Raw genomic sequence first — 15,175 nt, 5'->3', positions numbered from 1 at the left:
CACAATAGTGCACAAAAAGCATTTGACAAATTACATCCTTTCTTGATTTAAAAAAAAAAAAAAAACCTCAAGGAAGTGGAAATAGAATGAACATACCTCAATCATAAAGGCCATAAACGGAAGACCCAGCACTAATATCATCCTCAATGAGGAAAAATGGAGAGCTTTCTCCTTAAAGTCAGGAACATGACAGGGATGTCCACTCTCACCACTGCTGCTTGACATAGTGTTAGAAGTCTTAACCTCAGAAATCAGGTTTCAAAAAGAAATAAAAGGCATTCAAATTGGCAGATGACATGATAGTCTAGGTGGAAAACACAAAATACTCCACCAAAAAATGCCTAGAACTGATAGATGAATTCAGCAAAGCCACAGGCTATAAAATCAATGTATCTGTGGCATTTCTATACACCAATAATGAACAGCAGAAAGAGAAATCAAGGAATTAATCGCACTTACAACTGCACCAAAAACCATAAAATACCTAGGAACAAACCTAACCAAAGAGATAAAAGATCTATACACTGAAAACTATAGTAAACTTATGAAAGAAATTGAAGAAGACACAAAGAAATGGGAAAAGATTCCATGCTCATGAATTGAAAAAACAAATATTGTTAAAATGTCAATGCTAGCCAAAGCAATCCACATATTCAATGTAATCCCTATCAAAATAACACCAGCATTATTCACAGAGCTAGAACAAACAATTCTAAAATTTGTATGGACCCAGAAAAGACCCCAAATAGCCAAAGCAATCTTGAAAAAGAAAACCAAAGCTGGAGGTATCATAGTTCCAGACTTCAAGCCATAATAAAAGCTATAATCATCAAGACAGTATTGGGACAAAAACAGACACATAGATCAATGGAACAGAATAGAGAACCCAAAAATGGGCCCACAAATGTTTGGCCAACTAATCTTTTTTTTTTTTAATTTTTTTAATGTTTATTTATTTTTGAGAGAGACAGAGACAGGATGCAAGTGGGTTGGGGCAGAGAGAGAGGGAGGCACAGAATCTGAAGCAGGCTCCAGGCTCTGAGCTGTCAGTAGAGAGCCTGATGTGAGGCTCAAACTCACAAGCTGTGAGATCATGACCAGAACTGAAGTCGGATGTTCAATCAACTGAGCCACCTAGGTGCCCCAACTAATCTTTGACAAAGCTGGAAAGAGTATCCAATGGAAAAAAGACGATCTCTTTAGCAAATGGTGTTGGGAAAACTGGACAGAGACATGCAGAAGAATGAACCTGGACCACTTTCTTACACCATATACAAAAATAAACTCAAAATGGAAGAAAGACCTAAATGTGAGACAGGAAACCATCAAAATCCTAGAGGGGAAAACAGACTACAATCTCTTTGACCTCAGCTGCAGCAACTTCTTAAAAGACTTGTCTCTGAGGCAAAGGAAACAAAAACAAACATGAACTATTGGGACCTCATCAAAATAAAAAGCTTCTGCACAGCAAAGGAAACAATCAGCAAAACTAAAAGGCAACCGACAGAATGGGAGAAGATATTTGCAAATGACATATCAGATAAAGGGTTAGTACCCAAAATCTATAAAGAACTTTCAAACTCAACACCCAAAAAACAAATAATCCAGTGAAGAAATAGGCAGATGACACAAATAGACACTTTTCCAAAGAAGACATCCAGATGACTAACAGACACATGAAAAGACGCTCAACTTCACTATCAGGGAAATACAAATCAAAACCACAATGAGATACCATCTCACACCTGTCAGAATAACAGAAACAGAATAACAACTCAGGAAACAATGGATGTGGTGAGGATGCAGAGAAAGGGAAACCCTTTTGCACTACTGGTAGAAATGCAAACTGGTACAGCCACTCTGGAAAACAGTATGGAGGTTCCTCAGAAAATTAAAAATAGAGCTATCCTATGACCCAGCAACTGTACTACTAGGTATTCGTCCAAAGGATACAAAAATGCTGATTTGAAGGGGGCACTTGCATTGCAATTTTATAGCAGCACTATGGACAATGGCCAATGTATGCAAAGGGCCCAAATGTTCATTGACTGATGAATGGATAAAGAAGATGTGGTATATATACATATATACGCAATGGAATATTACTCAGCAATCAAGAAGAATGGAATCTTGGCATTTGCAACAACTTGGATGGAACTAGAATGTATTATGCTAAGCAAAATAATTCAATCAGATGAAGATAAATATATGAGTTCACTCATATGTGGAATTTAAGAAACAGAACAGATGAATATAGGGGAAGGGAAGGAAAAATAAACAGAGACAGAGAGGCAAACCATAAGAGACTCTTAAATACAGAGAACAAACTAAGGGTTGTTGGAGGGGTGTTGGGTAGGGGAATGGGCTAAATGGATGATGGGCATTAAGGAGGGCACTTGTTGGGATGAGCACTCAGTGTTATATAAAAGTGATGAACGACTAAATTCTACTCCTGAAATCATTATTGCACTGTACGTTAACTAACTTGGATTTAAGTAAAATTTAAAAATTAAAAAAAAAATCTCATTACTCCAATGAGATTTTCATTGATTACGTGTCACTCAGAGTGTTTTGGACTGAGTCTGTGGCTGGTTTTCAGAAGAGAGGGGCTGGCATTAATTGCTTGCAGAATTGAACAGTTCTGGTTCTGGTGACTACTTGTTTCTTTGGCCACACAGACCAATGAATCTTTTCAGTGTGTTTGAACTCTAATTGAATCCCAATGTTCACTGATGTAGTTAATATTCACTGAAAATAGTTTCATTTGTGGGGAAAAATGTTAAAATCAGAAATGCCAAAAATTACTGTAAGAATTAAGGATTGTTGATCTTTACCTCTTGAACTTCCTTGTGTGGTTTTACCAAACCTACTGCCTTCTGGAGAGCATTCCTCAGCATCATGTGACCCTTAAAGATGTTTCCAGAGAGCTTACATGGCAAGTGTGCATGTATGTGTATGTGTGTGCACTGCTTATGTGTACATATGTGTGTATTACAGCATCTGTTCATCATTGTCCTCCTTCCTTTCAGTGTAACCCATCTCTTCTCATCTCCTGCCCCTTCTTTTCTCATCTCCTTATGCCTCTCTCCCAGATGGTAGGACTTGGGCTAAAGTGCTAGTTCAATCAATTACTGACAGGTTTGCATATCTACCAAATTCACATCAGAAGGGTCTGACTCAAAGGGATGTTTCCACCCAATGTTATGTACATGAAGATGCTCCGTAAAGCCTTATCTGTAACAGAAGACTGTCTCTCCCCAGAATTTTATACAAAAGCAAGTAGATAAAAATGAACCTCCCAGGTGGTGTCCGGGTGGAGAAAAAGCCTTAGAATTCCCATCACCTTGTTTTCTTTCACTTTTCTGATCCTCATGACATTCTCTGTGTACCTAGCTTAATTCCCAGGTCAGATTGCAAGTTTCCTGTTCACAGGGATTGTGTTTCATTCACCTACATATGACACATTAACCACACACTGGAAGGGAGGAAGGTTAGTATTTGTCTACTGGTTCTTGGTGGATCAAAGGTGTATTAGATTTATTTCCATGTAGCTTGTTGACTTCATTCTTTTTACCTTACAGTCATACATTGAACACAGGAATTTTTAGCACTAGCTGGAATTTTGATCACTTTCTTCACTCAAACTTTCTGGACTTTTGCCCTAGACATCAAGCTGGAAGAGTTCTGGCTCCTCAGGGCCTATCTGGATGATGTGGGAGTCAACTTCTCATAAAAAAGTCACACTTTGGAGACTGAGGTTTGAGTGCTTCCTCCACCTCTTACTAGCTATGATACTGGCCATCTTAGGTGACCACTCTGATCCTCAGTTATCCATCTGTAGGGTAGATATGCTAATATCAACCACACAGTGGCTTCATGAGGGATGGAAAAATCTCAAAAACACCAGTGCTTGCCCACAGGAGGCTCTCATGCAATATTTACTCACTTTTTTCTTTACTGCCACCCTCTCTGTTACCTCTCCTCAATTTTTATTGTTCTTCTTCCTGTCAAAACTTGCCATTCATGACAAATCTCAGGTAAACTCTTCAAATTATCACTAATAATAATTGCATCACTTCTATTGTCCTAACTGGCTTCTTCTACAAACTCATCCTCTTCCCTAGATATCCTCAATCCCAATGCCAGTGACTCTCTGACACAGCACAAAGCCTACTTCAAAGCCTTGCTGCTGTCACTGATAAAATAGATTCTCTCAGCTTCACCGCCTGCCTGTCTCTCTCCATTTATTTCACTCCAGATAGGAAGTATGACTCAGCACCAACTAATAAAATGAATGGATGAATTTTAGGGGTAGTTTAAAAAGCTAGTTTCCATTATTACTGAGTGGTTAGAGAAGGAGTGGACAAATCCAGAAGACTATCTTGAAGTAAGCAGAAAATTCCCTTTTATTCCAGCACTTCCCAAAGTTCTGCAATATTATTTGCATAGATTCCCTTTTGGAATTTGGCCACATTTGCTGCTATGAACTCAAATTGTCCAGTGTCCTAAATTGTCTCTGCATCCTTTGTTTTGTTTAATTTGCTATTGCTTGTTAAGAACACAAGAGTTCAGGGGTGCCTGGGTGGCTCAGTCAGTTGGGCGTCCAACTTCTACTCAGGTCACAATCTCACAGTTTGTAAGTTCGAGCCCCGCATCAGGCTCTGTGCTGACAGCTCAGAACTTGGAGCCTGCTTCAGATTCTGTGTCTCCCTCTCTCTCTCTGCCCCTCCCTTGCTCGAACTCTGTCTCTCCCTCTCTCTCTGTCTCTCAAAAATAAATTAACACTAAAAAAATTTTTTTAAAAACAAAAAGAACACAAGAGTTCATGTTGCATGTTATTTCAATTTGATAAAAATAGTAGTTATTTGTCTGGTGAGTCCAGTCTTGCCAAGCACAACATTGACTTTAGTCAAGTTTCTCAGCCTCCCAAGTCAGCCACTATCCTTTTCATAAAAATTCTTAGAATTTTTAGTAAGACAACCCTTTCTAATTGGATATTTTATTGCTTTGTACTTAAGAACTCTAAACTAGAAAACTCATAGTGTGATGAAGGATGATCCTTGGTTTTCTGTTCTTTTTTGTCCTCTCTATCTAAGCTATCCCAAGATCTAGGCACTTTATTTTAGATGTTTTGATGGATTTACCCTATCTTATTTGTTTTCTACTCTTTTTACTTTTGTCCTTAATACCCAGGGCCTAAAATTATTCTTGAAGGCTAATCTCTCTGCTTTCAGAGCATTGCACCCTATGCATAAAAATGTGCTATTTCCTTGTATCAAGCCTAGAATTCCCTTCCCAGCTTTCATATTTCCTTGTAATAATCCAATACTACTTCCACCTGATTTTCCTCCATTATTCTCCAGTATGTACTGTCTAATTTAGTAAGTATATTCTTCTTATAATTCCTGATACCAACTACAGGCATCCCCAACTTTTGGCCTTTACTAAGATTATCCCCCAACTTGGATTTTTTTTCTCCCTTCATCTGCCTCATTTCCTCCTCACTACAACATAAGCTCACAAACGCTTTGCCTATATCCACTATATCCCAGTATATAGGAAAGTTCCTGGTATATAATCCACGTTTAGCCAATTTATATTTATAGACTTACTGACTGTCTCTCAAGGCCCACTTCAAAGATAATTTCCTTTTTTAACCTACACTATTTTTTCTGAATTTTTACATAACCCACATTCATCTTTACTTTTTATCAGCTGATTATAAGTTCTTTGAAGATGAAATCTATAACTTGCCTCACTTTGCACCTCTCAGAGTGTCTTGATAATGTGAGGAAAGTAAATATCATCCTTGAGGGGAAAGGTCCATAACACAACACAAAGATGATTCATAAAATCATTTTTCACCTACTGTTTGCCAGTCCCTGTTCTAAGATCTGGGATGGTGGCCTACATGAACTGGATTCTGCGTCTTCACTGTTACTACTTACCTGTGTAATCTCTGTTGATACACTTAAGTTCTCTGAACTTGAGACTTCTGCAGGAACTAAGAGGGTTATACTAAGTTAGTTCTAATGTCTCTTCCAATTGTAGGATTCTGTGAATTCTAAATATTTATCAGTAGACAGATGAGCGGTATTCAAACAGTACTCATGACTGTCTATTTTCAGTTACTTTTAGTTAATTTATTTGCTAACAAATGTTTATTGAATACTCCTGTGCAATGTATGTGCTAAAAATGCTGGAGGTACAGCAAGGAGCATAATCCCTGCATGATTCCTGACATACCCTGCTTCTCATACTGTGATGCACTGGGTGGCCCAGTGACTAAATTCATTTAAATTTCTTTGATAAAAGAGTAAAATTTTGCTAAACTCTCCACCCCAACTCCAGCTAGGTGGTATAATCAGTCTTAATAACATAAAATACTTACTTTGGAAGAAATTTAAGCAAACGAATAAATATTCCAAACAAATGTAACTTATCTGGTGGCTTCTCAAGATCCATGGTTTTAAGCTATTGCCTTGATGACTACTATTGTGCAAAAAGTGAATGTTTAATTGGTGGTTCAGGGAGACTTTCCCTCTGTTTAACTTGAACAGCTCCATTTAAAAATCTATATTATATGTTGAGATTATGCTCCTAAAAATGTTTTTTAATAACCACTGTTCTAGATAACTAATCAAAATTAAAATAAAATAACAGACAAGATGCTATACATATAGGTGTATTGTGTTTAGGGAATCCATGCTCAATATGTGTTTTAATGATATCTCTAAAATGTAACACCCCATATCCTTTGATAGACCAAGATATTGTGGTATTGAAACTCCCATAAATCCCTCAGAGAATCTGGTGGTACAACATTAGATGCATTTTCTTGTCATACTTGAACTTCCAGAGAGTTCCTGATGCTATCAAGTTCTTATGACAGTTGTCTCATCATATGTTGCAACTGATAAATTTGAAGTTAAAGAGAGCATCCTGGGGGTTTTGTTTTGACATCCTTGTTTACTTCTACACTGGGTTTTTCCAAGAAAATTGGCTTTAAACATATTCTAGATTTTAAGTAGTTGAAAGAGGATTAAGTCTATATTACTGAAATAAAATTTATTAATGATACTAGGGAAATTCAAAAGTAACTTTCTTATAACGCCACGGTCAGCCCCAGAAAGTATTTATGTAAAGAATTCAATATCTTATTTGGGTCTTATTCAGGACTAGAAAATAATAGTGTTTTCTGTATATTGATCACAAAGCAAAACAATTAAGGATAGAGCAAATACAATAAATATAGTATAATCTATAGACACTAAAAGAAATCCAGTGGATGATCTCCTAATACTGAAATGCCCCATTTACAAGGCAAATGTGAAATAAGCATTCAGTAAGAAGCATTCCGTGACAATCTTGGATCATGATGTGTTTGTCCATCCATAAGATATCCCACAACTCATTTTACCAATATGTGGGAGGAAGAATGACCTTTTTGGGGGCTGTCTCAGCCTTGATTTACTTTTTGAAAAGGCAGGACATTCTTAATCTTGCTTGAATTCTGGGTTGGAAAGACTTTGGTGATCTTTATAACTTTTTCTCCCTACAACCTTAAAAAGGGGTTTAGCTAGTAACAGGCTTAAAAACACTCCTTCTTCCTGGGATTGTAGCTAGAACATGTTGGCCAAGACTTATTCCACAAAGGGGTATGTTCATGTCAGGCTCTGACTTGAACTGCCCTTACTTACTCTTAGGGTTCCAGCAAGCTGGTTCCCTTGCTCTGGCTCTCATATGCTCATGGATGCCTTTGACCCTGCCTGTTAACAATTGTATTAGCAAATGAACCACAGAGAGCTGGGATACTGATCTTCAGCGAATGGGTCTTTTTGACAAGTTTAGAGGGCTTATCCAAAGTGAGACACCGCGTATACTTTCCAAGTTAGATATAAAATGATTTTGTAAATATTCCTTTGGAATTAGCAAAATTAAAAAAAAATAAGAGTCACTAACCTAAGATCTCTGCCAGTCTTTTGCAGCTTGTTCAGCCTCTGGGTAAACAAATGATGACTATCAACCTCTTCCTTAAGGCACCAGATTCAGAAATAATGAAGTTTACTCAAAGTCAGTGTTTTGTTTTTTGTTTCACTGTTTTTGTTTTGTTTTGTTTTTTACAGTCACAATATTCTTCTCTGTGAGGACGGGCATGCAGTGGTGGCAGATTTTGGAGGTGAGATTTCCATGAAAAATCCCCAAATGACATCAGTTTCTTTCTTCATTCTTAGTTGGTGTCTCATATTGTATGATGAAGCTGAAAAAGCAGTTCACACTGACAGCTATACTTTTCTAAATCATTCAAATTTCAGTGACCCTGGATTTTAAAAGTATATCATTTATTTTCAGTTTTTTCTCTTTGATATACCCAGCTACAAGAAAGGAAGTAAGCCTTTAAATAAGAGGTTTCTAGGGGTTTCAAAATTTTAGTTGTGATTTTGACCTTGTTTTTAAAGATGTTTTCTTTAACACGAATTCATTTTTTCTTTCCATCAGAATCAAGATTTCTACAGTCTCTGGATGAAGACAACATGACAAAACAACCTGGGGTTTGCTGCTGCTTATGTTCCTTATAATTATGAAACAATTAAAATGTGTAAACTCAGTATGACAGGAAGTGAGATGAGAGCAGCTTTAACTGGAAGCATTGTCATTGTCCCAGGGGCAGGATAAAGTTTTATGTTTTTATTTTCAAGAAACCCTCAAAAGAACTCTTTCAAGGCTGTACCAGAAAAATAGATTAGATATATGTCTGGAAAATGACATGGATAAAATAATACAGAATTTATTTCAGATGTAACTGAAAAAAGTACCAAGCAGGCATGGTTAATTGGCTTTCATTTTTAGATCTTCTTATTAAGTAGTGGAGAGAGTTAACATTTAATCCGTAACTAACTATAGAATTTGTAGTTAACCAGCATCTAGTAACAACTTTTTTCTGCTTCAGCATTATAAGGTAATATGGCATACAACCAAGTATTAATGTTTAACTAAAATATAAGTTTTAACATCTGGAGCAAACATAATTGCATTCAAAAATGTCTGCTATTAAAATCATTACCTGCTCTCTTCTTTACTCTCCTCCCCTTCCCCAAAAAGGTAACTTCTCTTCCTAGACCACGTGTGTTATTTAACTACCTAAGCTTAGGGTAATTTCCCATTCCTTCCTTTTTCTGCTTCCACAGACGCATTACTCAGTCATGTTTTCTGTTTGTTTGCATGCTTGTTTTAAGTTCATCCCAAACTCTCATTTTCCACTTCAGTTCATGTCTTCATCATCCCTTTTCTGCACTAGAAGTAGGATTCTAACTCCAGTACTGTCTTCCAGTTCCTTCTTTGCAACATCAGCCAAGTGTTAGGTTCTGACAATTCATGTCCTCCTATAACCATCACAGATACCCAGTACCCACAGGCCAAAATCCAAATTCATTGTCTGGAAGCCTCCTGCCCTCCCAAATCTGGCCCAGGGCCCCTCTGTGACCTCTTCTCCCACAGTAAGTTCTCTCAAGTCCCCCACACCCTAATACACAAGCCTCCTGCTCATTCCCCAAAAAGACCATTCACATTCATATCCCTGTGTCTCTGCTAGTGTGGCTTTCTCTGCCTGGACAGTCCTGCACTCCACCTCACCTAGAAAGGGCTTGCAAGGCCTAGGAAATTTTATCCATTGTAAGTGCCTTCCCTTCCATAACATCCCCCCCACACACACACACACACACACCTGCTGCCTCCTCCCCGTGCATTTTTCTGTCTGTGCTTTTGTAGCATTTTGTACTGCTAATTCGTACCCTTACTCATTCAGTCAACAAACATTTATTGAGGGCCTACCATGTGTCAGACATTGTGCAAGGGACCAGGAATGAAAAATGTGAAGAAAATCTTGATGTCAAGAGCTCATTTTCTATGGGGAAAACACAGTAATAAGCAGATAGATTTAAAGTAGTATGGAAGTCCTGTGATAAATAAGGTGTGACAGAGCATCTTGGGATGAATGGGAGTAAATTAGGTGCAGGGAGAACAGAAAAGAGTGCCAGGTAGAATGAACAACAGCATGAGCAAAGACGTAGGGAAGGATGAGAAATATCAGACTTCCTGGGGGAACTTCAAAGAGCTTGTCATTGTTGGCATGCTTTGGGTGAGGAAGAGAAAGTGAAAGATGAGTTAGAGAGGAAGGCAGGAAATACATCATGGACCATGTTGTAAGTGAGATTAGGCATGTCTGGTTTCACCAGTTAGATTTCATTCATTCATCCAACAAATATTTATGGACTACTTACTAAATGCCAGACATCCTTCTAGGAACTGGGAATATTGCAGTGAACAAATTAATTTTCTTATTCCCATGGATCTAATATTCTACTAGAAGGAGATAGACACTGAACAAATCAACAAAATATGTATCAGGTTGTGATAAGTGTTACAGAGTAAAAACAAAGCAAGTATGTGAATGGAGAATGGGGGTATCACTTAGATAGGGTAAGAGGGAAAGATAACATTTGATGAGAGGCCTGACCAGGAGTCATCCATGTAAGGGGAAGAGCAATGTAGGCAGAGGGAACAGTCAGTGCAAAGGCCCTGACACAGGAAAATTCTTTGTGTGTTCAAAGGCAGAATGACTAGAGTGGAGTGAGCAAGAGGAGAATGGCAAGATATGAGGTAAGAGAGGAAGAATGAGTCCTCTTTTGATACGACACACAGTACCTGAGACATAGAGATAGCTAAATCAGTGATTCTCAACCCTGGCACCACATTGGAATCACTTCAGAAACTTTTTAAAAAGTATTTTGCCTGAACCCATCCCCCAGAAATTCTGATTTCATTGGCCTGGGGTTGATCTTGGGTACCTGTATCTTTTCAAATTTCCCCCAGGTGATTCTCAAATACATCCAGACTCTGGCTAAATAAACTTTTGTTGAATGAAATTGAATTGAATTTCACCAACAGCAAGTAATTTTTTTTTAATCCTAGCAGCACAGTCTTTAAGCACAGCACTACTCTAGATTTATTTTGAAGGCTATTTTGTTTCTTACTAGTTATGTGGCCTCATGTAAGTTGGCTAATTACTCTATTACTCCCCTGTGGGAAAATGGGCATACTGTATGCCTACTTCCACTTATGCAATGTTGTGACACAAGGCATAATCTGCTACATAAGTGGAGGCTATTTGGAAGGTGAAAGCCCATGTGGAAGAATTGCATATAAGCATCATAATCGGAATACATATATTCTTAGAATGCTATAATTATGCATGATTTCAAAATAAGGTAGACACTTGAAAAGAATTATCAGCAGCCAGCTCTACATAGAATTTCAGTAAGAGCAATAAAAGAATGCTGGTTTCTTCCAGTGGAAATACAAAGAAACAAGGTGTTTGGCAAAGTTCACTGATAAGGTTATGGAGCCATGGGATTTTAGAGATGGAAGGGCTTGCCTCTTCTGTTCTGCCCTTAAGGAATCCAAGGTCCAGGAGCATACAAGACTTGCCCAGGGCTGCTCAAATAGTGAATGGTAGAGCTGGAGCTGGAATTTTCTTCTCCTAACTCAAAACCTAGTGCTCTTTCCCCTAAACTACAAATCAACCAAATGTATGCCATTTGCATCTCAGAATGCAAACTTATATTTCAAAACCAAAAAATACATAACTGCAAGTGAAAAGAATGTAAATAATGCCATCAAAACATGAATATAAAACTTCGTACAGAGAAAACTATAACATTTTATAGGTTTTCTTCCTGGAATACAGCACAAACCATATTCAGAAATAACACAACTGGGCAAACACAGGAGATATGACAGACCTGATCCTGCCAGTGAGCTATCTGCTTCATAAGAATGTTCTGGGCACTCCTCTAAGGCTCTATCTCTCCTCAGTCATGAGAGCATTATTTATGGGTCTAATTTAGTGTAAAACTGAACAATAATAGTAAACATGTTATTAATGTATAAACACATCAGCTTATTGCATGGTACGGGGTAATCAGTGTTATTTTATCTTTATATCTTCTGAGAACAATGGGAGAACACTTACCAAATCCTCACAGAGAAGAGCACTGTTTCTACAATGGGATGACTAAACACTTGGCAAATGACTTGTGGATGTTTCTGGACACACAGAACCTCCGCTGGATGGCCCCTGAGGTGTTCACGCAGTGCACACGCTATACCATCAAAGCTGACGTCTTCAGCTATGCTCTGTGTCTCTGGGAACTTCTCACTGGTGAAATCCCATTTGCTCATCTCAAGCCAGGTAAGACATCCTGAAAGGTTTCCAGAGTTCTATGCCTTGTCACGACTTCAAGAAATATTTTTTTCCCCAAAATTATTACTCTTGGTGGGTCCACAAGATAAGAATTAAGTAAACAACTTAAAATTGTTTCAAGGTATGTGCCCAATCCAGAAAACTTACTGACCTAACTGTGTGACTTTAGGCACAGGCACACACAAGTGTAGGTATATTTTATTAAAGTTTAGGGCTTTGATTTATCTGTTGTTAACAAAACAAGCAAATGACTATGGTCACATGGCAGGTGGGTGCAAATAATGTGGACAATGTAATACTTATTTTTTGAGATTAGATTCTAGAAACTCCTTTTTAGTGTGTATACAGGGGTGAGCTGAAAGTAGCAACACATAAAAATAACCTACCAGGACCGTTTTCTGCTTGTCTCATGTTATATAAAAAAGAATTGCTTTTCATAATAATTTTGTATTACATAAATAGATGCGCTCCAAAAATGGGGCTTTGTGAGAGAGCCTATTTTTGGTGATAATATACATTACACTCTATGTACATGTAGACAGTAGAGGCAGGAAATCTAATCACATGAAAAATATACACATATTTGAGCCTTAAGGTAAATTTTATTTGCATCTGTCTCTTCATTTTATTTGAGTTTCAGCTTTTATGTTTTGTCAATCTATTTACTTACTTGTATTCACTGTTAGACTGGGAACTCCTTAAGGGCTTTGCATCCCCAGAACCTAGTATGCTTAAAAAGTAGTTTTCAAATTAAATCACAATAAATTTTAAGTGAATTACTTTGCAAGCTCCTGGTGGCCACCCTATCACAATATATCAGACAAAGTCAAAAGGGATGTTAGGGAAAGACAAATCCCATAAATGTGGATACTCACAAATTAAAAGTCTTAACCAAGATCCCAATAATTGTTAGTACTCATTTGCAGAGCAAAGCTACATCTCACACTCTCTTTTCAAGATATTTCCCCATAATATCATATGGTCTTCAATTATCCTCTGCATAGTTTCTAACTAATTGTCCTAATATTTTTCTATATACTTTTCATAGAAAATTATGAGAGTTAGTCCTTATTATAGTGTGAATGTAAAGACTCTATTTTGAACTGAAACAACATTGCCATTTTAGGTTAATAATTCCACTAGTTTCAACAAACACATAACCATGATCATCACCATATAGAGTATTTCCATCACTGTAAAAAGTTCCTTAGTGCCTCTTTTGAGTTAATTCACTGTTCCCAAATCCAGCCCCTAGCAATCACTTATCTGATTTAGGTCTTTATAGTTTTGCCTTTTCCAGAATGTCCTATAAATGGAATCATGTTGTTGACTTTCAGTCATTTATTCCTTTTTGTTCCTGAGTAATACTCCACTGTGTGGATGTATCTCAATTTAATAATGCATTCATACATGGATGATTATTTGAATTATTCTCACTTTGGGGCTGCTGTGCATAAGATACTAAAACCATCCAGGTATTTGTGTGGATGGTTTTACTACTCTTGAATAAATATATAAGAAATGATTACAGTACTAGATCTTATGATAAGAGGTTTTCTAAGGTATCTGTACCATGATGGATTTCTACCAGCAATGTATTATAATTTCAGTTGCTACACATCCTTGCCAGGATATTTTTGTTGTCTGTTTAAAATAAGACATTGGCCATTTGAGTAGGTATATAATGGTGTATCACTGTAGTAGTATTTTCTATTTTTCTAATAGCTAATGATATGGAAAATCTCACATGTTTGTGTTCCTCTTTCTTTGGTGAAGTGTTTGTTCAGGTTGCCTTATTATTTACTTGTAAGAGTTCATAGATGCTAGGTAGAAGTCTTTCATCTGCTATGCGTTTTGAAAGTATTTTTTTTTAGTCTGTGGCTTGCCTTTTCATATTCTTAGCAATGTGTTGAAATAAGTTTTTAATTTCAATGAAGTCTACCTTATCAAACTTTTAAATCACATGTTTTTATATTCTTTCTAAAATATGGTTGCATCACTAAAGCCACAAAGATTTCCTCCCATGTTTTCTTATAGAACTCTTATAGGTTTAGGTTTTATATTTATAGAATCTACTTATGTTCTTTTTTTTAATGGTTACAGGTATGAGCTTTTGTTATTCTTTTGTTAGTTTATTGTGTTTTTTTAGTTTATAGTTTTAGTTTATAGTTTAGTTTATGGTTTTTAATACGCATGTTTAAGTTTTTCAGCATGATTTTTTGAAAAAACTTTCCTTTCTCGATTAAACTAGTTTGGTACTATTGTCAAAAATCAATTGACCATATATGTGTATTTATTTCTGGGCTCTGTTTAACTGATATATGTCTACCCTTACACCAATACCATACTATATTCAGAGTTTATAGTTAAGTCTTGAACTCAGGTTATATAAATCTTCCAACTGTGCCCTTCTTTAATAAAATTGCTTTGGCTCTTCTAGGCTTTTGGTTTTCCATATAAATTTTAGAATCGGTTGTTTATTTCTACCAAAAAAAAAAAAAGCCCACTGGAATTTTGGGTAGATTACATTGAGTTTATAGATCAATTTGGAAAGAATTTACAACTTAAGAATATCAAATCTTCCAGTCAATCCACATGGTATAGCTCTCCCTTCAGTTAGGTCTTCTTTTATTTCTGTTATCAGCCTATTTGTAGTTTTTAGCATACAAACCTGGAACATTTTTTTAGACTTATCTCTGATACTATTATAAATGTTATTTTTTTTAATTTCAATATCCAACGGTTCTTTGCTAGAAGAGAGACTTAATTAATTTTTTAAATAACAACCCCATACTCTGCAAATTTGCTAAATTTACTTATCAATTCAAGTAGCTTTTTTTCTACATTCTTTGGGATTTTCCACATAAATTTTTTGGTCATCTGTAAATAAAGAAAACTTTCTTTTTATTCACT

The 15,175-nt window shown here is 36.7% G+C and overlaps 1 protein-coding gene across 1 annotated transcript in view; it reads left to right on the top strand.

The window, feature by feature from the left end:
- TNNI3K (TNNI3 interacting kinase) overlaps positions 1-15,175 on the top strand; it is a 290,841-nt gene that overhangs the window by 181,692 nt on the left and 93,974 nt on the right. The window contains exons 19-21 of the mRNA XM_049617009.1: positions 8,127-8,179; positions 8,500-8,552; positions 12,118-12,250. Coding sequence (XP_049472966.1) covers positions 8,127-8,179; positions 8,500-8,552; positions 12,118-12,250 — 239 coding nt within the window. The remainder of the gene's footprint in view (positions 1-8,126; positions 8,180-8,499; positions 8,553-12,117; positions 12,251-15,175) is intronic.

Source organism: Panthera uncia (genome assembly GCF_023721935.1).
Source record: "Panthera uncia isolate 11264 chromosome C1 unlocalized genomic scaffold, Puncia_PCG_1.0 HiC_scaffold_4, whole genome shotgun sequence".
Classification (NCBI taxonomy): domain Eukaryota; kingdom Metazoa; phylum Chordata; class Mammalia; order Carnivora; family Felidae; genus Panthera; species Panthera uncia.
This window is presented reverse-complemented; position numbering and strand designations above follow the sequence as displayed.